The sequence below is a fragment of the Chaetodon trifascialis genome, chromosome 8 (genome assembly GCF_039877785.1).
Source record: "Chaetodon trifascialis isolate fChaTrf1 chromosome 8, fChaTrf1.hap1, whole genome shotgun sequence".
Classification (NCBI taxonomy): domain Eukaryota; kingdom Metazoa; phylum Chordata; class Actinopteri; order Chaetodontiformes; family Chaetodontidae; genus Chaetodon; species Chaetodon trifascialis.
Window position 1 is genome coordinate 9190781 of NC_092063.1, and position 23170 is coordinate 9213950.

Consider the following 23170-nt stretch of genomic DNA (forward strand, 5'->3'; position numbering starts at 1 on the left):
GGGATGTCACTTTGATCTAACGGACGGACACATCAGATTACAGCTAAAACTGCCAAAAACACACCCTCACAAAGCATTGTTATTGTTACAAAGGCTGGCTTTTCATTTCAGTGGACTTCAAAAGTCCTTATTTTCAGCTGACTCTAAGGCTACTGACGCATTCATATTACAACCTCTGCCCTCGTCTCTGTCTTGATTTCTGTCATGTCAGTTAGATTGTGTATTTTACAGGACTTATCAGTCTTTATATTCCTCCAGAAGTCTTGAATATTTAACAGTGTTGACACTCATGTTTATAGTCAGATAAGAATAAATAATTCAAGAACCCGGCTGGAAACTGATTGGAAAAACACTGGTGGTTTAACTGTTGCTTGTTGAGTTACTGTAGATGAATTTTGGTGCATAATTAGCACCTCATTTCTGTTCTCTAAGCTTTTTTCATCACTTCCTCTAACTGGAAGATTTTCTGAGCTCTGTTCGTCACAAGTGGACTTCTTGAAACATCAAAGACAACAAATTTTGGGAACACAAAAGTCACACATATCTTTGCTGTATACCTCTATTGTGTCCAGAAGCTGTTTGAACACGTCAGTGAGCCACACTGTTGCGCTGGGTTACATGCTCCTTTCTCATCCTAAACATTGGGTACTGTACTTTTTTTTTGAGTCTTCATACACTGTTGTGCTCCTGTTAATACCCTGCTGTGCAGTGAGGATGATTATCACCCGAATCTGCAGCTCCAGGATAGCTCTTCAAACCTGGATCTGCTCAGCGTTAAATGGCAGACAGACACAGTTAGCAGCTAGCTGGTGAAGCATCTGGCAGCGAGGAGCCTGATATTCCCCTCAGGAGTTGGTGGAGACCAAGAACAGAGCTGAAAGAGAGTGAACACTCAATTTACAGTTGCCAGGTGGCCAGAAACACGACTCTAAGAGAATGATAATGTTGCATCTGTAAATAAGCAAATCAAGAAATCAAAAAAACTAAGATTTGCTTCTTTAGTAGCAACTAATGAGCTCAGTGCTTTGGGTTGGTTTTGTTGACAATAGCAAAAAAAAAAGTATCACCAGCCACTATTTTTTAGGTATAAATCAGTAAAAACTAAACAAAATCAGAATCAGAGTCAGAACAACTTTACTGTTCAACAGAAATGGTGATGTGGCTCACACACAGATCTACATTATTGAACTACTTTCTCTCACTCACACACAGTCTATTTACAGACAGGGTCCAGAGAAGATTAGATGTAGTCAATCAGATAGTGGCCCATCACAGAGTGTGACAGAAACCAATAGGCAGCCTCTGCAGCTCTCTGTGCTGCCTCGGGCCCGGTGTCACGATCGATGCCGCAGAGGTTCTCTTCTCCTCTCTGGTCCCCCTGCTCTCTGTCCGAGGGCGACATCCTGAAACACACACTGAGCTCAAGGTCGTTCACCCACAGTACTGCCACTGCACACCACTGCATCGCTGCAGCGGGATTATGCTGGGGTTTTGGCGTGTGTTTACATGAATCTCATTACACTGATCAATACCTAATATTTTCTGTCTCGGCGTCTCCTCTCTGCAGACCTCCCCGCCTCCTCTTTGCAGTACCAGTGTGGATCAGTGGACTACTTGTGTTCTCCACGGCTGGTAAAGAAAGGACCGACCCCCAGACCATGTCACGACAGGCCTGCCATCAAACCCCGACCCCAGCCCTCCACCTCACCCAGACAGCCAACTGCACAGAAACCTCAAGGTAAAATACTTCGACACAGTATGACTGCCTCCGAGGCCAGTTTTGACATCTGGGCTGTCATTATGATTGAAAGGAGCAGCAGGATCAGACCTCTGCTGTTGAGTTGTCATTCGTTCTGCTCTGACAAACACTCCTCTATGACTTGGTACGCGTCGGCCATCCGGCCTCACTCTGTCACTCAGCTCAGTAGGCCACCTCTTCAGGAGCTGCTGGGTTAAAGCAGGCCAGTGGCTCCCAAGTGTTTGTTTGGGCATCGTTTCACCAATGCTAAATATGAACAGCATGTGTTATGTTTTGGGAATTACTGAGAGACATTGTAGGACATTACACCACAGACTTGGCCCCAATATGGAAGTGGATCACACATGCTCAAAGTTTGCTGGAGGATTAGCAAGAATGAATGATCATCAGTATTATTTCAGTTGATCACATATACAGTTGTGTGACAACTTTAAGGAATTGTTTTCTCCATAAAATGTCAAGGAAAAGAATCCCAGAGGAAGAGATGATGCATTAAAATTCCAACCACCTGAATTAGTTATGGTTCTGTACTCGTCTATTCAGGCTTTTAGGTTTTGATTTATAGTTTGAAATCAGGACCAGGTCCAGTGCTGCAGAGTTACCAGTGGAGTAAAAGTGCTTGAAAATCTATCTAGAAACATAACAAAGTGAACTACCAGTAACATAAATGAAAAGTAACAAAAATAAAGTGTTCTGTCAAGGAACCACCTCTATCAAAATGATAACTAATAATAACATGCCTCGAGACATCCATCCATCCATCCATCCATTGTCTATACCTGACTATCCCTTTCAGGGTTGCGGGGGGGCTGGAGCCTATCCCAGCTGTCATTGGGCGAAAGGCGGGGTACACTCTGAACCAGTCGCCAGTCGATGGCAGGCCAACATATAAAGACATACAACCACACACGCTCACACTCACACCTAAGGACAATTTAGAGTCACCCATTAACCTAATGAGCATGTTTTTGGTCTGTGGGAGGAAGCTGGAGTGTCTGGAGAGAACCGACTCGTGCACGGAAAGAACATGCAAGCTTCACACAGAAAGGCCCCGCCCGACCCAGGGATCGAACCATTGACCTTCTTACTGTGAGGCACGTGCACTACCTGCTGCTCCACCGTGCTGCCACGCTTCAAGACAAGGAAACGAGCTATCTCATTTTCAAGCTAGTTCTAGTGGTGGTAGCATATTTTAATACATACAGTTTCACACGTGACAGGAAGAACTTCCTCTCCAGAGCCTTTTCATTCCACTTGTAGCTCATCCTGAGCGAGCAGTAACTCTGGAGCAGGGAGGTTTAGAGGCGGGGGAACTAAAAAAAAAAGTTCCTCTGGTCAAAATGCAGGTACTGTTAGACAAGTTCATCAGTTCCTCAAAAGGTTCCCGGAAAAGCTTCTGTGGTCAGAAAATGATGAAGCATGTAACTGCCCTAATGTGTGACAAAAAGAGTGTGTGATGCCATTTTTGCTGCATGTATGATCACACCACAGCTCTCTCCCTTAGACACATGTTAATATGACTTTGTTCAGCCAGTCCTGATTACATTCATATTGATACTAAAAAAGCCATTTGATCCACTGAAGGTTGATCCGTGATTGATAATCAATTAATTGTCAATATAGTTAAAAAATGATGAGAGTTGGTTATTAGCCTGTTACATATGAGTATTTGTTATGTTATTTTTTAATTGTTGGCCATACATATTGTTATTTTACTTTTTAGTCTTTCATAATTTCACATGGAAGTGTTGTTTTTTTGGCTTTTTATTCACTGAAAGATTAATAGATGATCTGTGTGAAGCACATTTGTTCTGTATTGAACTGGGACTGAACATGCAGCGATGCAGTGGTGCTGGACATGTTTGCCACTGTTGTCAGCAGGATTTCTCAATGTAGCTGCATATAGAACATTTTATTATTTATTATCAACAAAAATGTGTGTATTAGTCTAATACAGTAGTATGTGAAGAAGAAAAAACAGCCGTCGTCAATAAGGTCCTGAGCCGAATTGATTGAACCCTAACGCTAAAATATATGTTAGAAAAATGAAATAATGTACATAGAACAAATGTGACTGTGTGCAAAGCTCCAACACGACCCTGTCACAGAATCTCATTTGTTGTCATCTGGCTAAAAACATATGACAGATGAAATTTTAGAAACTGAAACATCTGTGTTTTAATTCTCAGGAGAAATGGGACCAGTCCTGTCTTTTGAAAATAGTTTATCATCACATCTTTGCAAAGAAAAGTCTGCTCAGCCTCTCTGTTTCTATCAGGGCACGCAGACACAGGAAGTGCTCAAATTAACAACTGTAACGTGTCACATTTCCTGCTTTCAGACGTTTACATTTCTGAAAATATAATAGATGTAAATACACAGACCTGTCTGTGAAATCATAAGTCTGTTGTGTGCAGGCATGCATGAGTGCACTGTGCACTCTAAAGACAGCTTGTCTGTGTCTATGTTGTTGTTTTTTTTCTAATGCAACTGCAGCCGCGGTGGCTTACACACGCACTCATCTCAGCATCCTGTTCTGAAATGAGGAAGTTGGCAGATAGTTGAAGCTGGTGTCGGTCTCGCTCTGTACCATTACTACATGAGCTTATCGTGTATCTTCTTCCCTGTGGAGTTTTCTCTTGGGGTTTTGTTTTTCATCACGAGGAAACCAGCAGGCTTCACCCATGGCCTCAGCCATGGAGGCTTTCTCACTGGGATTTATACCTGTTACCTGACGGTTTTTGTTAATGTCTGCAGCCTCATGCTTCTTCTCTCTGTTTTTCTTGCCCCATCTGGATTTCTGCATCTGTAGTGCCCCCTAAACCTGCGCACCTGCTCGCCCTTGGGCAAGACAAGAAACCTAAGAGGATCCCTCCAGCGCCCTCCAGGCCGCTGCCAGCACCCCCTCCTCCACCAAAACCAAAGCCCAGTCTTACCCCTCCTGGCTTGGGTGCACAGCCCCAGAGAGAGGCCCAGAAGGTGGGACTGCTCATCGAAAGGTTCGAGAATTCAAAGTAAGGTCTTGCTTGCCTTTTTCATCAGATTTGTATTTTTGAATATGAATGTGTGGATGTGGACATTATATTAACTCGTACCTGTTTCTCATGTGTAAAAAGGATTGTATTGAGTCTTCATTTTCATTAAAGCAGGTGTGACAGTGTTTTTTATTTTCCCAGGGTCCCCATCCTGGGGGTGCTCCCACGGTCCCAGCTGCACCTGTGTCTGAGAATGGACACTGCGTCTGACATCGCTTCCTCCTGTGGCCAGGACAGCACGACGAAGGTCGCGGGAGACTCCTCCCCCGTGGACAAACTTGCACTTGTCACCTCCGAACGGACCGACGAGGTGTCTGAACTTTCCCGTCTGGCCTCTGTGCACATCGACGGCTCCGATGACGCCCCGCTGGACGACTGTGCCGAGGATGACATCGCACACAACGTTGTTTGCCTTGACGAGGTGGAGCGGGAGGAAGGCTCCTCTCACGAGCTCCTGGACAATCCGGACTCCTCGGAGCAGAACGGGAAGATCCCCAACCGGGACAGCGGCATCGACAGCCCGTCCTGCGCTGCAGAGGGGGAGGTGTTCCCCAACGAGGACGCCATCGACGAGGAGGATCATTACGACAGCGTCACTGAAACGGAAAGCGTGTCCTGCTGCGTTACCCTGGGAAACAAGCGGGACTCTACGCAGGACGAGGACAGTGACTTGGATGAGGGGAGCAGTGGAGAAATACACTCTATAACAGACACACAGACTGGGTTTCAGACAGATGCTCCCTCAGAGGCACACAAAGTGAGTACCTGGCATGCTTAAGCCTCATGAAGTCATAACCATAAACCTGAAGGAGCGTAATATAAAGCTGAGGTGGTCATTAATGTCTCCCGCTGTGGCCTTCACTTCACTTTATGATTTATATTTAACGTTACTACTTCTCAGGAATCTCCACAGCATGTTTAAAAGGTATACTACGCAGGAATTGTCAGTTATTGTTTGTAGCATCCTATTGGTTGTGTGCTGCTTGTGGTCTGGTACCTATTAACCACCTTTTTAGAAGTCCCGCCCTCACCTGCGTGCTGTAATTGGCTGGGGGCTATACACCAGCTGCCCAGAGGTTGCAGCCACAGCAAAATAAGAAGAAAATAAGAAAACACAGGCAGAGGGCCACACACTTGTGCATGAGCCCATACACTGCTCTTTAGGAAAATCCTGCATAGTGTACCTTTAATTCAAGCACATCCTGCAACTTTAAAAGCTTCATGTCAGACAGTCAGACTGCCTTTCATGTCGTGGAAAAAGTAGCTCATGTCTATTATTACCTCAGCCTGGGTGAGCAGTTTCAAAGAATACTTCTGCATGAAACGTTAGACACTGTTACAGCCGCACTTTGCCGGTCACAAGTGACTGCTTTGTATCTAAAAGCAGCTCTGCAGTAACATAAAAGGACGAATACCTGCCCAAAAGCTGAAAGAGGAGCTTGTGATGGCTGCTAGATAAAAGAGTCCAGAGACAGATATCTGCCCGCAGCTGAGCTAAAGTTTCAGTTTTCTCTGGTCCTTCAGTTTGATTGTAAACAACGCAGATCCCTCAAACAATGTGCATAATCTTTCTGGTGGCCTATATGTGCTAAGGTTTCCTGTATTGGAGACCCACAGCATCAGGGTCAAGTCTAAAGAAAAGGAGATTCTGGAGGTGATGCCAGTATGATGAAACTGTGGCAGATGAGAAGAGATTTGAAGACAAACAGAAAAACAGAAGCTGTTCGTCAGCAGAAACTCAGGGCAGAGTTTGAGTAATCGAGCAGTCTTGTAGTTTTACAGAGCATTGCTATCATGGTTGTGAGGAGAAGATGTCTTTCTCAGCACTGTTCTCTGCCCCATAAAACACGCCCAAAGCTCACACGAATGTCACATGAAAACCCGAGCACGGGGCCTCTGCTGACTACCCACACCCACAGGGGGAGAGGTATCTCTGCTCTCCAGTGCTTCCTGATCCCAACACTGCTGTGCAGAGGAAGGGCGTGTTGTTATGTTGAGGGTTTCTGCGTATGTGTCCGCATGAACATTCGTGAAACCACGACTGACATGTTGATGGCTATGCAATGACAGCCGTGTCACAGAGGATGTGGGTTTTTAGTGATGTGCACTGCAAGAGGATAAGAGACTTTTTTCTTTGTGTACCATCCACTTTGCAAACAGCTTTGTTGTTAGCATGGTAATCGCCTGTGATGCTGGAATTTCATACAGTACATAGCTTGTGGTGAACGTTTCCAACTCCCATCTGTGCTGTATGTTTAGGTATGTGTGTGCAAGACTTCAAGCGTGTGCGTATATTTGTGTGGGAGACAACTGTTGGGAAACCAACACTGTCGCAATACCCTAAATGTTTCGTGACCCTGATTCGTGTTCTGTGTCAGTGGGTTGAACTTTAACAGCATCATCATTTCTAATGATAAATCGTACATTTTTTATGTCGTCTCAGCTTCAGCAAGTCATCACGAGATGAAGAGACAGATCTTTCGTTTCCACCACATCAGCTAATAACAGCTTACCAACGCAGAACTAAACCAGTAACTAAAACACAGCTTTGTCCCTAAAAGGTTATCTGCTCAGGATTGTGCTGCCTCAGCCTGCTGATACTTAATATTTTTTCTTTGAAAAATAAGGCCAAAACCAACAATGAACTGATCCCACTGACAAGTATTATCTGTGAAGACAAAGTACTGAGCTTATTTCTCTATACCAGCTGTTGTCCATAAGCTATGATCAATCCACAATACGCATCGGACCTTTTGTTTCCTAAAGACTACATTGCCCAAGAAATTATTTAGCCTTTATTGGCTATTATTATTATGAGGATTTACATCTTTACTGGGAAAGAATGGGGCTGGGGCTGAGAACCACAGATTAACTGGGAGAGATGGAAAGCAGTGGGAGCCTTGTTTGGCTAATATATAATAACCATCTCCGTGAAATTATGGCTTAAAAATATAGAATAATTGACTTTTACTGGTATTACCAAGAGAAACACATTTCAGTAAGTCAGCTGACATTGATGCCATCCTGCTCCTTCCCCAGACATCGTGATTGAACACTTAATTTATTAACTTCAGTTGTTGCCACTCAAGATAAACAGATATCAAAATGTCTGCTCACAAGTGACATTAGCAATCATTTTATATTATCTAAGCGATCTATTTTAAATGAACTTCAGCTTTTCAACTTGAAGTCACATCACAACCTCCTTTTATTTGTATGAAATAAGACGGTGGGTAGCCTTCCACCCAATGAAGATTGATTGTTGAGCCAACAGTGAAGCAAATGCTATAGAATTGCTTAAATATTGCCATAAACAGATTTGGGACGAGAGTTTTAAGTGGAAGGTAGCAGCGACACAGCTGAAGAAAATATAAAGTTTGTTTCTTTTAATTCAGTATGACAGAGCTACATGAGTCCTGTTATGTTTTAAAAAGGCTTTGCTATAAGAAGTATGTAGAGGTCGGGCAGGAAAGTGTTTTGATTGGCTGTGGTGAATAATGCATTGGTGCAGAGCCTGTTAAAAACTGCATGACCATGCACTTTAACCTGCTCAGTTAGTGCCTTGTAATGTATATATGATATCATTGTTTCCTTGAAGAGTCATTTGTGGATGTAAGTTTTATAATCTGGCTTGAACTCTGTGGATGCTAAAATCTTGAGGGTTTCCTTAGTAATATAATGTCTACATGTTTGTGTTTTCTTTGTTTTCACGCCTCAAATGTAATCCCTGCTGTGTGTCTGTTTCCCTCAGTGCTCAGAGACTCAGAAGCTCCTGAACATCGCCAAAGAGCTTCTGCACACAGAAGAGGCCTACGTCAAAAGACTCAACCTCCTCGACCAGGTAACGCCGTGCCTCTTTCTCCTCTGCGGTGCGTTTGCGAGCGTGACAGTGTTTTCGGATGCCTGCGGTCCAAATTTCAATCTCCTAAATGTGCCAGTGGTCTTAGTGATTGAGATCAGGGCTGAGCTGGATTAAATCCGGCACTGGACAACAACCCTTCCTCTGTTGACTGGATTACTCAGAGCAGTGTAAGCACGAGCATGTGAGAAACTTGTGTGTGTGTCTATCTGTTTTATATTTATACATGTGCAGCATAAATACCGCTTTGTCACCACAAGACTGAGCATGTGCACCTATGTGTCTACAAAGCAGCACATATTGGTGTGTGTGTATGTGTGTGTAAGAGTGTGTTTCAGTGCCATGCCCTCACAGTGCTATTTAGTTACTTGTGTGTGAATCCTGTGGATTAAAGATGTGTGTCTGACTCTTAGCCGGATTTATAATTATAATTAGAAATGAGAAAGCTCTTTAAAAAACAGTCTGGACTCAATGCTGCAATCATGAGTCAAATCTTACTCATCAAGTCCACGTTGATTCTGGAGCAGTTAAACACCGAGGTAAACATCTCTCAAGGCTCTGATTTACAAGATTATTTTCTTTATTAATCTGTGAGTCATTTGATCTGTGAAATAGCAGGAAAAATTAGCAATAATTTCCATTTCAAGTCCCAAGTTACATCTTCAGATTTCTTATTAAATCTGATCAGCAGGTCAAAGATGCTCAGTTTACTATCAATGAAAACAAAGAAGAGCAGCAAGTATTCACATTTGAGCAGCTGGAACAAATTAATTTCTGTCATCTTTGCTTGAAAAAGGATCGTGTTGATGTACTAATTGGCTAATCAGCCTTAAATCTGATGGATTTTCTTTATGTTAAAACTCTTAAAAATCACGCTTTCTTCTTTTATACTATTACAAGTCATTTCCTCCACCTGTCCTCAGCTCTGTCTGCGCTTTTGCTCAATCATCTCTCAGCTTTGTAAACGGGTTATTGTAATGTTTTTCAGTCTCTGTCTCTGTTCGCTCATGTTTGTGATGAGAACTGTCTCCTGGTGGTTCGGTCTTCTTCCTCTTTGTGAAGTTCATGTGGTAGAGGAGATGCACAGCTGCCCTATCGCAGAACAGCTCTGGTTTATTTGCTACTGAAAGCAGGCAACCCTCACAGTTAACTTCCTGTTTTCATCTCACTTTCACGCAACACTGGCTTCCATGGAAACGATAGTGGCAATCTGTTGATAGCAGGGAAGCGAAAGGTGATGGAGGCGGCGGGTGAAGTCATTTATCACAGGAGCAATGACGTGTAATAATGTTTGTTTTCAAAGCAGAGCCTAAACATCATTTGATTCCTTGCTGACATAAACTTGTTATTGTGCTATTGGTTCTCCTGTGATTTAGTATTGCACTTCCGTAAACCTGTGAGACTCACAAGAGAAAAACAACCAGATATTTATCTGCCCTTTACTTCCTGGTATGGGTCAAGCTCCAGATAAACTGAATCCTACATTTCCCAGAATGCAACTTCAAACAAACACCACACCTCCATTTTTTAAAACAGGCTTTCTGTTACACATTTTTCTCCAAGCTAAGATTACCCTGGTGACATCACCATGACATCATCAGGGTTATTTTTGTTATTTGTTATTATTTTTGACTTGATGAAGTGCCTCCAGAGCCATTAAGGCCATAACAGGACAGTTTTCACATGCTAAGTACAGCCAGCTATGACTATTGAGCTGATTTTGAATTGTAAAGTTGTTTATCAAGTGCCAGACATTTGCCAGGTCCAGCTTCTCTAATGGCTCACTGTTTTTTTTTGTTTGTTTGTTTGTTTTTTTTGTCTTTCTAATTTGAATATCTTTCTCTTTTGGACTGTTGGTCAGACAATTTTCATGGGCACTTTTCATAATTCATTACATTTTATCAGCTAAGCAGTTGAATCGAAGACATAATTGTAAAATAATTGAAATGAAACAGGTCATTAGTTGCAACTAGTTTGTTCAGTGGTTTTCCTGCTGTCATGATGAAGAGGATGAGTGTTAAAAAGTCAGTCAGGCTTCCTCAAGCTGTGAAGCTCGAGGCAGGAAACAGCGAAATGAGTCTGTCAAGTTTATATTTTATAGTTAATCTAGTTTTACTTGACTCATATTTAGCTGCAGGTCCAACACTTAAAGAAGCCAAAGCTGGAGAAGATGAACATTTTTGTGTGGATGAGCAGCAACACAGAAATTTCTAAGTTTACATTCCTGCTCTGTGAATAGGAGCCAGATTTGAGGGTGTTTAGAAACAGCTGCATGAGTATTTGTATACCCATGTTGTGTTTTTTTCTTTATCTCTGCAGGTATTTTGCACTAAGCTCACAGAGGCTGGAATCCCTCAGGACGTCATTACAGGGATCTTCTCCAACATCTCCTCTATCTACTGCTTCCACGACAAGTTCCTGCTCCCTGAGCTCAAGACCCGCATTACTGGAGAATGGTGAGGAATAAACAGCTCAAATGCTTTCCACGAGTATCAGTGTGACGTCATCTGCTTTGGCTCTGTAGTGGTCAGTTCGGCCGTTGGTGTTGGCTGTAAGACTCAGACAGCTGGGCGACAGCATAGGGCATTATTGTCGGTGGTGTCGCGTTGCTAGGTTGTGTGAGTTTTTGTGTGTGTCAGAGTTGCAGAATGAAGGCATTTTCTGTCTTTTTATCACAGTCAGCAGGAAATGTACCTTGTGTGTGTAATATTGTGCCAACATCAGCTACCCTTGGTAGATAATGACTCCTCTCGAGGGCTTTGTTTAGGGAAATCACCTGTCACATAATGGTTCCCGGCACACTATTTTCTGGAACTCATTAAAATGTATTGGCTCAAATAGAAAGACTTAAGAACTGGCACACACACACACACACACACACACACACACACACACACACACACACACACACACACGGCCATCCACACAGCTAGTCAGAAAAGTGCACCATAAGAAGAAAGTTCATAAGAAGGATTAATTTGAGCAATCCTCCAATAATGTTCAGATTAGTCTAATTTTTATGAGCCTTTCTTCGTTTCTTTCTTGTGAAGAGTGACATCACTGCCTCCTGTCTTGTATATGTATTCAATGTTTTAGCCTAAGTTGCTGTCAAAATGTTTCATGCTTGTTAAAAGAACGATGAATCAGCTAAAGCAAACCTTTAATGACCAACCTCGCTTCACTAAGTTGGAAACTGCAGAAATCTGCTCCCCCAGCAGCTTTTGAGGAACTTGAAGCATTTACATGTATAAAAGCTGACTGCATAAACAATTAAATTAATGGGCAGGTTGATTGAACTGTCAATAAAGCTTGTAAGATGTAGTTGAGTGAAAGTAAGTAGTGAAAGAAATAATCTTTTAACATGGGGAAACTACCTGAAAGTTGAAAAGTACCACGATAAAATTACAAAACTGTAATTGCACTTGCATTTCCTTTTTAATAGTGCTGTCAATAATATCGCATTATTAAGGCATTAACGCAAATCAATTTTAACGGCATCATTTTTTTTATCGCGCGATTAACGTTCTTTGTGACGTAGTGAACTTGTAGTTTTTTAGAAGCTGTGGCCACTGCTAGTAACGTTAAAAAACTACAGGATTCGATTGTGTATTGGGACAATGGGCACGTCCCACGCATGTTTTGGTCTTGCCTGCTCGCTAGCTGTGAAAGTGTAGGCGGATGTCAAGCGTGAAACGCCGAAGTGGATGCGAACAAGATTCTGAATAGAAAGTTTAGTTTCAAAAAGTTGCCAGATGGGTCAACTGACAAGACCAAAGTTTGGACAGAGGCATATGGATACCGCAACTAAAAATAAGCTTACTGCAGCCATAGCCAAGTAATGTTCATTCTTTCTGGAGAGAAATAAGAGGCTGCGTTGATGAGCCTCTGGTGAATAAACAGAAGAGCAGTATAGTCTGACTGCTTGCATGTTCAGAGGAAACTTAAGAAAGGAAAGTTTAAGCCGTGGTTTAACTGCACTATAGCCTGAGTCCTAGTTTACAATGATGTGCACTTTGTAACTTTATCTTGTATCACCCTGTTTTGATCCCTTAGAAAGGGTTGTTGAAGGGGCTTTTTTGTAACCAATCATTTATTTTTTTGTCATCTGTTTATTGAGTTAAATGTGTGAGATTTGATTCATTCCAATGTGAATGACTGCTCAAAATGAGAACATTAGTATGAAATATAACACTACACATTGTTTTCAGTAAAAAAAAAAAAAACATTTGCACAAAGCAGGCCTATCTACTTTTCCATGTTGATAATCACATATATTACACACATGTATTAAAATGATAATTAATGGGACATTTAGAATAGCTAAAAATGTGCAATTAATTTGCGATTAATCACGAGTTAACTATGACATTCATGAGATTAATCACGATTAAATATTTTAATCGATTGACAGCACTACAATTAACCTTTTTTTTCATCTCCAGAACAAAATACTGTGTATGACATAAGAACAGAACTGTCCCATCCCGACAGCTTACACTGTACAGTATTACAGTTTGCTTACACAGTCACACAGTATCATATTTCCTCCATCAAATAGACCCATAGTGCTGTATGAAAGCTATAAAGCTGTGAAGATCTGGAAGAAAGTAATGTTTTGCTCTCAGCTTTTGTGAATTCACTGTTGCCGTTTGCTTGTTGTGTTTGCTGTAGGGACTCCAACCCTCGTATCGGAGACATCCTCCAGAAACTGGCTCCGTTCATGAAGATGTATGGAGAATATGTGAAGAACTTTGACCGAGCCATGGACTTGGTCAACACCTGGACGCAGCGGTCCTCGCAGTTCAAGAGTGTCGTCCAGAATATACAAGTATGTTTTTATTTACTGTTTTTGCATTTTAAGCAGTTTTAGAAGCAGATTTTTACATTTTATTGCTCAGTAAACTAATTCAGAGGGTTGCAGTTCAAATCTTTGTTTTTGTCTTTGAACCTTCAGAAACAGGATGTGTGTGGGAACCTGACGCTGCAGCACCACATGCTGGAGCCGGTCCAAAGGATTCCTCGCTACGAGCTGTTGCTCAAAGACTACCTGAAGAAGCTGCCTGATGACGCTCTGGACCGAAAAGACGCAGAGAGTGAGACATTAAACCCTCTGTTTTTACTGTAACACACGCACGCGTCGCTCAGTCACGACTGCAAGCAGCAGAAAAATCTTCCGGTTACAGTTTTCTGAATATGACATAGATATGACAGTGCCTTCAGTAAGATAAAGAGCTCATATCTGGGTGAAGTAAATCTCCATTGCAAATGTGAGTACTGCCATTCAGCCAAAACTGATGCAATAATTAGAGGTGGCATGAACACAGAAAGGTCAATGACAAGACCTGAGAAGGAGGTGAAGCGACGCAGATTCACATTCCACAGAGCGCTGGTGAGCATTTGTGGTTATCCTGAGTCATATGGCTCCATGACTGTACAGGGGTGAGAGGAGAAGAAGGGGAAAGTAGCAGGTCAGGAGGAAAGTAAATGAAACTGGAGCTCCTGGTAAGCTTTAGAAACGTACACAGAGTGGATATCTGTTTTCACTGAAACGGGCACTTTCCCCTCCCCCCTCTGTGAACAACGGCGAGTTGTGGTCGAAAAACACAAACTGCAAAACCACTGCAGAGGTCAGAGGGAGCTAAAAACGAACCTCACCTCGTTGTATATGAACACGTCTTGTTTGAGAACACTTACCCTCTGGATGTCACTCCCTGCTACTCCACTTTTACTTTGCACGGCTCAAACCTGGTTCGGGAGCCAGCTGATGACATTTAGCCTGAATGATACTATGAGTCATTGTTTGGCTCCATGATGCATATCATCACGTTTTTGGATTTGTGCAGTATCGTACTACATTATGTTATTACATACATATAATAAATATGGTGAAACTTAATATTTTCGGTAGAGAAACTGCAATAAACCCTTGATTTGTGCCGTGTCGAGCACATAATATTTGTGTTGTTGAAAAAATTTGTTTTATTAGCATGTTATGCTAACAGGAATCGATGCGATCATGTGTACAGCTCAATAAATAATTCAAATTAAGATTTCCTCTGTAAGATAAACAGTCATTTTGTTATGTGGGGACAAGCACCTTATTTTTTCAAGCATGACATCTGGCAGCTTCAGTGCCTTTTGTTACTCAGTTGTGAGCATGAGGCCTTTTAGATGACTTTATTCACACTAATGCTTCAGACTGATCTTACTGCTCTTTGTTTAGCTTAATCTGCTGCCTGGTAGAGACAGATTACACATTTAACATTACTGTGTCACTCTTTTAACACGATCTGATGTCCTCCTACATCACTGGGTCCATTTACCTGAGTGTTATCTTCACCACACTGTGTTGTTTGGAGTCTACGGAAGCTTTTCTGTCTTCCTCCCCAGCTGAAAAGCAGTTCATCACAGTTCTTTTGGCCTCATTTCCCCCACCCGTGTGTCTCTTCTGTTTATGTAGGCCATGATTAAGATGGCAGGCTCAGGTGCTTGCAGACATTAGTACAAGGCTCTCTAGTGGCTAAAAGCCAGCCTAATGCATACAGTGCATTTAATGCTAAGACTATGCATGTTTGATCTTGTTACATTTGTGTAATACAGCGGCTGTCACACCCCTGACAATTCATTTTTTCCAGTGAACAACAAAATAACATGCTGGATTTATAGCAGATCACCTCTCTGACCATCTGAAGGCCACTTTTACTCAGACATGATCTTATCACTGTGATCCATGGGTCTTATGCTAACATGCCTACATTTGTATGTGTGAATGTTTGTTACAGAGGCACTGGAGCTAATCTCTACAGCAGCTAATCATTCCAATGCGGCAATCAGGAAAATGGTAAGACTTTGCTCAACACTACACTTTAATCTTCCGCTTTGTTATTGTTGTCGCCTCTTTCCAAACTCATTTCAACACTCCTCTTCTGTCTCATTGAGCGGCATAAAAACCAGCTAACCATATTACCCAATCAAAGAGTTGCTGATGCTGTACTGTCAGTCAGCAGCATTGCTGCAAGTGTTAGTCTGAGGGAGTAAACGAGATGAATTAGTACAGACAGGAAGTTGCTGTTTCCTGCCTCAAGTTTCACAGCTTGAGGAAGCCTGGCTGATTTTTTAACACTCATCCTCTCCATCTATTTCCTCTGTCTGGCCATGTTGCTTGTATTTCTCTCAACCTTCAAATAACTTCAGCAGACAAATGTGTTTTGGAATCAATAAAGAAATGTGATGCCTGCTTTCTGCCTTAATGGAAAACCCATGAATGAATGAGAGTCTTAGCTGATAACATAATAACCCCCTCTGGTGGAGTTTGGCTTATAGCTCCATCTGTCTTGTCACTTTCTCAAGTGTCTGGTCTGCTTCTGCTTTCCTCATCCTCCCGTTGCCTAATGTTTCCAGGAGAAGATGCACAAGCTGCTGGAGGTTTACGAGAGGCTTGGAGGGGAAGAGGACATCGTTAACCCAGCCAACGAGCTCATCAAAGAAGGACATATCAAGAAGATGTCAGCCAAAAATGGAACAGCACAAGACCGATACCTCTATTTGGTGAGAAGACCAAAGTGTTAAATGAAATAAATATCACACTGCTGAGAGATCTTTGTACGTGTGATTATGTGATGTTTTTCTCTCTCTGATCTAGTTCAACAATATGGTGCTATACTGCGTGCCTAAACTCAGACTGATGGGACAGAAGTTCAGCGTCAGAGAGAGGATTGACATTGCTGGCATGGAGGTGCAGCTCTGCTTCTCAGTCTGTTAGATCTCAGTTGTTTGTTTTCTCCTCCAGCCTTTTATTTATTATGGTGGCTGCAAATTGAACGCCCTCTGTTTCTTGACCTCAGGTGCAGCAGAATGTGAAGCAGAACCTTCCTCACACGTTTGCCATCATCGGCAAGCAGCGTTCACTGGAGCTGCAAGCCAGGTAAAGACATACGAATGAAGCGCCAGAGAATAACTGCAGACTCTGAACTGAAGTATGAAAACGTGTTGTACTGTATAAAAGGCAGTTTATTCTTATGGAACCCCCAAAGTGTTTGGTGTAGGAATACATCATCACATTTAAATCATGTGAATAAATGGACATAAACACAACATAAATAAATAAATAGTGAATGAATTGTGAAATCATTATAACAACAATTATTATCATTATTGCAATTATTACAACAATTAATTACAGAAAGGTCATTTCAAAATCCTCTTTTTATTTAAAAAAAAAACAAAAACAAAACAAAACATGACATCCCTGAATACCATTTAAAAGTTGGTATTTTTCCCAAGTGACACTTTTGAATTATGTCACATTTTCTTTCATAATGTCACCTTATTTAATAATGTCACTTTTCATAACAGTTTTATTGTCACCAGTCACATGCTCTACTGCAGCCTAGCAGGTTGACTCATCTGCAAGCTAACTAGCCCGTTAGCTAGGAAACAACCTGTTTTTGATCTTCAGAGTTGTCAGTCTTCCTCTGAGAAACATGTCTGAAATCAAAACACTGCAGACATAACTCTGAATTAAACAGTTTATTAAAAGTGCTGCCGTTGATGTTGGCTCTTTACTTTGATGTTAATTAATAACTCAAGCTCACAAACTAGCTTAGCTAGTTAGCAGGCTAGGTGGGTAATGTTAGCATGTCCAGCAAACTGAACATCTGCCTACACATGTAGCCAGTTAGCTCCTGTCAGCTGGTACCAACTAGCTGCTGCTGTGAATAGGCAGACACATTAACAAATCTCTCTTAACTTATCTTTACATCCTTTTCCTGACATTTACAAAGCTGCACATGCTACCTGCTGTGCCTAGCCAGCATCATCCATCAGTTTGTGAAATCACGATCTGATTATTTATTTCATATGGTCTCATCAGAGCACTTTGTGGCTCCATACACTCTATGTTGTTTGTGTTTTTATTATGTAAAGTGATATACAAATAAACTCTGATTGATTGATTGATTGATTGATTGATTGATTGATTGATTGATTGATTGATTGATTGATTGATTGATTGATTGATGGATTGATGGATTGATGGATTGATTGATTCTAATGTAGACTGATGATATTTGAGGTGAATATTTGAATAGTGTTAGCCATGAAATCATGATGGTCTGTGGTTTTTGTTAAGATGCAGTAATCTCATGATCTTTCATTTGCTTTACAGGACAGCTGAAGAGAAAGAAGACTGGATTCAGGCAAGGATCACACGCATGCTCGCACACATATACAGTCTGCCCCTCATGCAGCATTTTTGGCCTGTGCCTTTGGTAGTTCTGATTTATTAGAGAATAGAATTAGCAAAGATTTCCTCCCCAGACTCGTTCAGTGTGTTTGGGAATTATATTCTCTAATAAAGCCCCTCATTATTGCTCATTTAGCCCAATACAGAGGCGTAAAGCTGATTAAAACATTTTGCAGGCTGGAAGAAGGGGTGGGTGTATAACAGAGGGGGGTTTAATATATGTTTTTAGTCTGTATGTAAGCACGAGAGAGGGGCTGAAATCAGTAGAGGGAGCATTCAGAAAAGCGAAGGATGGTTATTGAAAAACCTTTCGCGAGAAGGAAAGGTTTTTGCACACTGCTAGCCGGGCAGGTCTCTTGAGCTCTGATATCATTGATGTTGTCATCCGTTTGGTGCATGCTGAGGCCAGACAGCACGCCATAGACAGTTTGTTCCCCAATCAGGCAGCAAAGGAAAGGTGGCTCTCTACCTCCCTTCATCATCTCTTTTTCACATTAGTCACTTAAATCCTTTTTAAGATGAGTAACAGACTCTGTAAGATACAAAATATAAGACACTTTCCATCATGCTGTAATTATGCAATTAAGGATACTGTATATACTCTTTCATGTTATGATGAATAAATGCAAGAATAAATGCATTCAAATGCCATCGCATCTGATCAATAACCCAACTTTCTTCTTTTTCTTTGTGTCTCCCTCACTTTGCTCTGTGATCTCCATCTCTCCCCCTCTCCTATCTTTCTCTCTCAGGTGATCCTGGCCACTATCGAACGGCACAAACAAAACAGTGAAACATTCAACAAAGCATTCAACAGCTCCTTCTCCAGGGAAGATGACCACGTCCCTGAGTCACCGGTCAGTCCCCCCCCGTCAGTCAGTTAGCAGTGTCTTCCTGTTCAGTGAACTGTAGCAAGATAGTGGTACAGCAAAGAAGTTAGTCATAATCTGGTCTTTGTCAGCCCGCACAGCTCTCCATCTATGGATGTGGGGGGGATCATACACACTGAACACACACATGAAGAAGCTCTTTCTTTTCTGTCCCTGACAGTTGCTCGTGTAGCGTCTGCAAGTCTCTTCTCCCAGAACTCTCTCATGACCTAATAGGGAAAGCCCAAGTCAAAGTGTATACAAAACTCTTATGGACCTGCTTTGACCCACTTTGTGCTTCCTGGAGCTGGACTCTGGCCAAACACAACGTGACACAGGGGCTAGATTAGAAGTTGCAGACTGACACCCAGTGGTGGAGATGTGTAACTGCAGGCAGAAGCTGCTGGCGCTCAGTATGTTTGTTTTTTTTTGCTTCTCCTCAGGGTCCCTGGTGCAACACATCCATCGACTCAGATGGTGAAAGACTGCATGAAAGGGTAAGATACTATTATATATATAGAAATGACACTCTTTCTCAACTGGCATGTTGGTGTGTTAATAGATTAGAAACAAGTGAGCATTGTCTCTGGGGGTGTCATGTAAAAACATGGGTACCCTTAAGCATTAACCCTCAAGGAGATCCCAGGGCACAAATTAGCTATGGGCTCTTATTGACTCACTCATTTCTCCAACTGAATGTGTATTATGTGTGTTTGGTTAGTAATTAGCTTCTAATTTGAGTAAGTACAAATGTATTTAGGAACATGTACCATGTAAATGTAAACTGAATTTATTCTTAAAACGGCATCTCAGGTTTATGTAGTAATGCTGATGTTCTGAATTGTGCATACAGTATTGCAAAACTAGTTTGCATTTAATCAAATTATCACAAAAAGACTGCCACATGTTGAACCTGAAGACTTCAGGCCCTCTGAGGGTCTTGGACCTCAGGGTGTTTGATTGAAAACCATCATCAGGAGCAGGTATTGGTCTTATGATGTCACAGGTCTATGCTACGTTTGTGTGACAGAGAAAAGGTAGAACATCTCATTAGTAGATATGAACCTTCTTTGAGCAGCTCCAAAAGCTTTTAAGGAACTAGAGTTGCTTATGTGCACATGGTGTTGATATGTGTTGTTCTGCAAGCAGGGTAGGCATGTGACATCATCAGCCTAATTGATGGAAGCAGCTAGCACACCTGGTATTTATTGTCTGTTCTTTGCTGACACCTTTGCTTGCTCCTGGTGAAGGTGCACAGCTGTTTTCAATGACTGGTTGGCTGATTAGAGCTGTGCTCAAGTTAAAGTCGGGCAGAGCTTTCCTGGGCGTTAAGTCAGTCTGTTAAGAATGATAAAGCACAAGTTGTCTTGCCTTAAAAGGTGACAAGAAAAGACGAACAAGAGAGTGAAGGAGATCAGCCTATGTTTACACGTAGCAGGGTATTTTGGATAACGGATATTATAGGCCCTCCGTTTTCAAAAATAACGTCGGACACACAACATCGTTTTCAAAAATGTTGTCGTTTACATGAACCCGGATAAATACGCCGTCGAGCGCCATCATAACTATGTCAAACCTATGGGTGCCAGTGTAAACACAGGTCGCTCACATGACATTTAGGCTGCGTTCCCACCAAACGCGATGAAACAAGATCGCGCCGCAAGATTACATATAAAGTCAATGCAAAGACGCGATTTGAAGCGTCATTTTGCCGGATTTCATTTGAGGCGCGATTAAATAATTTTCATCGCATTTGGTGGGAACGTAGCCTAAGTCAGTGTTTCTCAATTCCAGTCCTCGGGCCCCACTGCCCTGCATGTTTTAGATGTTTCCCTCCTCCATCACACCTGACTCAAATGATCAGCTCGTCATCAAGCTCTGCAGTGGCCTGATAACGAGGAAACATCTAAAACATGTAGGGCAGTGGGGCCCGAGGACCGGAATTGAGAAACACTGCGTTAAGTATTTTCAGTTGCATGTTGTGACGTTTCAGAACCTAAAACGCTGTTTAACCCTGTTTACACGCCAACAAATAACCAGCGTTTTCAGAAATCTCCACTTTGGCCGGAATTTTTAAAAATGATCTTTTTCCTTGAAAAAAAACTCTGCTTGCGTGTAAACGAGAGGCCAAACCGCATGAAAAAATATGCGTTTTCCCTAAGTGTAAACGTAGCCTCGGTCTCAGTTTATATGGTGGTCAGTTGCTTGCCATTCATTTCTTTGTGGAGCTGGTCAAGACACATGTGCCTTTTTGTTGTGTTTGGAAGGACAGTCACAGAGGTTAATCAGTGAAATGTCTGATAAATCACTATAATCAACAACTCCATGTATTGCTGTTATTAGCCCACTGAAGGGGCTAGCTCCTGCAGGTTATACTAACAACCCAACCCACAGTATTTCCTGTACAACCTACTTTTGGCCACAGCAGGAGAGTAAATTTCACCAGGCGGATTTTGGTCTTACTGCTCCATGAGAGGAGAAAATGATGCTGTTATATTAACTGAAAACACCGGTGTGGGTGAACCGTGGGTGTGCACAGGCCTTAAAACAAAGTGCAAGAATGCCTGTTTTCTCTCTTTGAGTGACTTTACTCCAAATAAAACAGTAAATTTGACTGAAATGGGCTTCAAGGATTTAAATGAGTCTGTTTTTCTCTGTTGGTTTTGTAAAATCAATAAAAGCAATGAGCTGTTCTGTGTGCTTGTGCTGTGACCAAGGTTTTTGTCGTTATCCTGAAAGGTACATTGATCACAGGCTGAATCATTGTGCTGATGATAATAACTCTGGGTTGACAATGGCAAAGGCTCCATCTGCTTCTCTCATTTAAAATAGGAAAGAGCAGTTTAGTCCTCATTGACCTGCCTGCTGCAAATGGACAGAAAGCTTTCATGTTATCTGCATAAAAGGGAGATGAATTTCACTCTTCCATCCCACGATGCATATATAATAACAACCTGACAGCCTGCATTGCTGTGGATGCCTCTGTGTGATCATTTTATTTGTCATTTAGAGAAGGATAGCGTGTCCGTGTGGGTGTCTGTCTGCCCGTGTCTTTGTTAAGAGAAAGGAGAAGCGGGAGACTGGATGAAGCAAGACGAGCCGTCAGACGTGCATTCTTTTTGCTTTAGTTGTGCTGAAACTGAACAGACTGAAGAGCTTGACACATGACTCCTGTTCTTTTTCTAATATGTTTTCCAGAAGAGTTCCAGGAAAAAGGAGAAAGAGAAGCAAACGTGTAAAGGCTGCAGCGAGAGCTTCAACTTCACCAAGCGCAAACACCACTGCAAGTCCTGTGGAGCGGTGAGCACAAATGGAACAAGAGAAATCTGGGCACTGTTTGTTGGGATGTAGAAGTGAAGGGACTGCGAGAGAAGTCAAGGGAGCAAGTGGAAAATTTCTTTCGGACAATTAACTGTGAACAACTGAGCAGCCTCTCAATGCCGTCTCTCTCTCTCTCTCTCTCTCTCTGTGTCCTTCTGCAGGCCATCTGTGCTAAGTGTTCAAAGACCTTGGACAAAACAAGCCGAGTGTGCCCAGAGTGTTTCGACGCGAGCCTCAGCCTGGAGAATCTGGGCGTTAGTGAACAGAAGAGGAAAGCTGCGCCTGAGGTGAGACACACAAGCAAAAACAAGAACACACACACTGAGAAACATTTAGCAGCATGTGCATAATAGTTTATTTTTCTGCCTCAATTCCTGCCGGTCCAATGAGATCCATGTCTCCCATTATACCGACAGTCAGTGTCAACCAGAGTTCAGCAGCCAGACTGCACTGCTGGCAACAAAAGCAAAGAGAGAATCACAGTATTGTGCTTATTAAGTCCAGTGTACCATCTCTGCTAAGTACTAAAGTCACTCGTCTGAAATCACTGCACACACACATAAACACATGTGCATTTATGAATTAACACAGATTCACTTTGAAAGATCAACTAATCCGCCTCTGATGACTAATGTATAATCAGATCTTAGCTTAAGGAGGACTAGCCGTCTCAGCTGACTCAACAGTCTGGGAGCGTCAGGTGTCTGCGTCTGTGTCTGTCTGGGATGTTTTGGATGAATGTACAGTCGACTCTGGGAATACTGCAAAGCCATCAATTATACTTGATATGGGTTGATGCTGAACTTGCCCGAGGAATTTTAGGTTCATTCAGGCAAGTCAAGATCCCAATGGGGAAAAAAAGCTCCTCTGCAGTGAGATTAGTCACCACATGGGGGAGCTGTAGGCTATACATGAGTCCACAAAGGGCAGCAGGAGCTTGAACACCTGTCCATGTGCAAATCTCACTGTGTCCTACATTGTTGTTATGTAATGGTGAGCAGTGGAAGATCTGCGCTGTCAGTTGCTGATTAAATCCCCAAAATACAATGCAGATGGATTTCAGTTACAGGCTAATTGAAATCA

The 23170-nt window shown here is 42.2% G+C and overlaps 1 protein-coding gene across 2 annotated transcripts in view; it reads left to right on the forward strand.

Moving 5' to 3' along the window:
- The window catches only part of fgd (faciogenital dysplasia), a 58125-nt gene that overhangs the window by 31966 nt on the left and 2989 nt on the right, over positions 1-23170 (forward strand). For both annotated transcript variants that reach the window (XM_070968519.1, XM_070968520.1), the window contains exons 2-17: positions 1568-1738; positions 4572-4773; positions 4936-5551; positions 8546-8635; positions 10973-11109; positions 13325-13481; positions 13608-13746; positions 15436-15494; positions 16055-16201; positions 16296-16388; positions 16498-16577; positions 17820-17850; positions 18650-18754; positions 19210-19263; positions 21965-22066; positions 22249-22374. In XM_070968519.1, the coding sequence (XP_070824620.1) occupies positions 1568-1738; positions 4572-4773; positions 4936-5551; positions 8546-8635; positions 10973-11109; positions 13325-13481; positions 13608-13746; positions 15436-15494; positions 16055-16201; positions 16296-16388; positions 16498-16577; positions 17820-17850; positions 18650-18754; positions 19210-19263; positions 21965-22066; positions 22249-22374 (2309 nt within the window). The remainder of the gene's footprint in view (positions 1-1567; positions 1739-4571; positions 4774-4935; positions 5552-8545; positions 8636-10972; positions 11110-13324; positions 13482-13607; positions 13747-15435; positions 15495-16054; positions 16202-16295; positions 16389-16497; positions 16578-17819; positions 17851-18649; positions 18755-19209; positions 19264-21964; positions 22067-22248; positions 22375-23170) is intronic.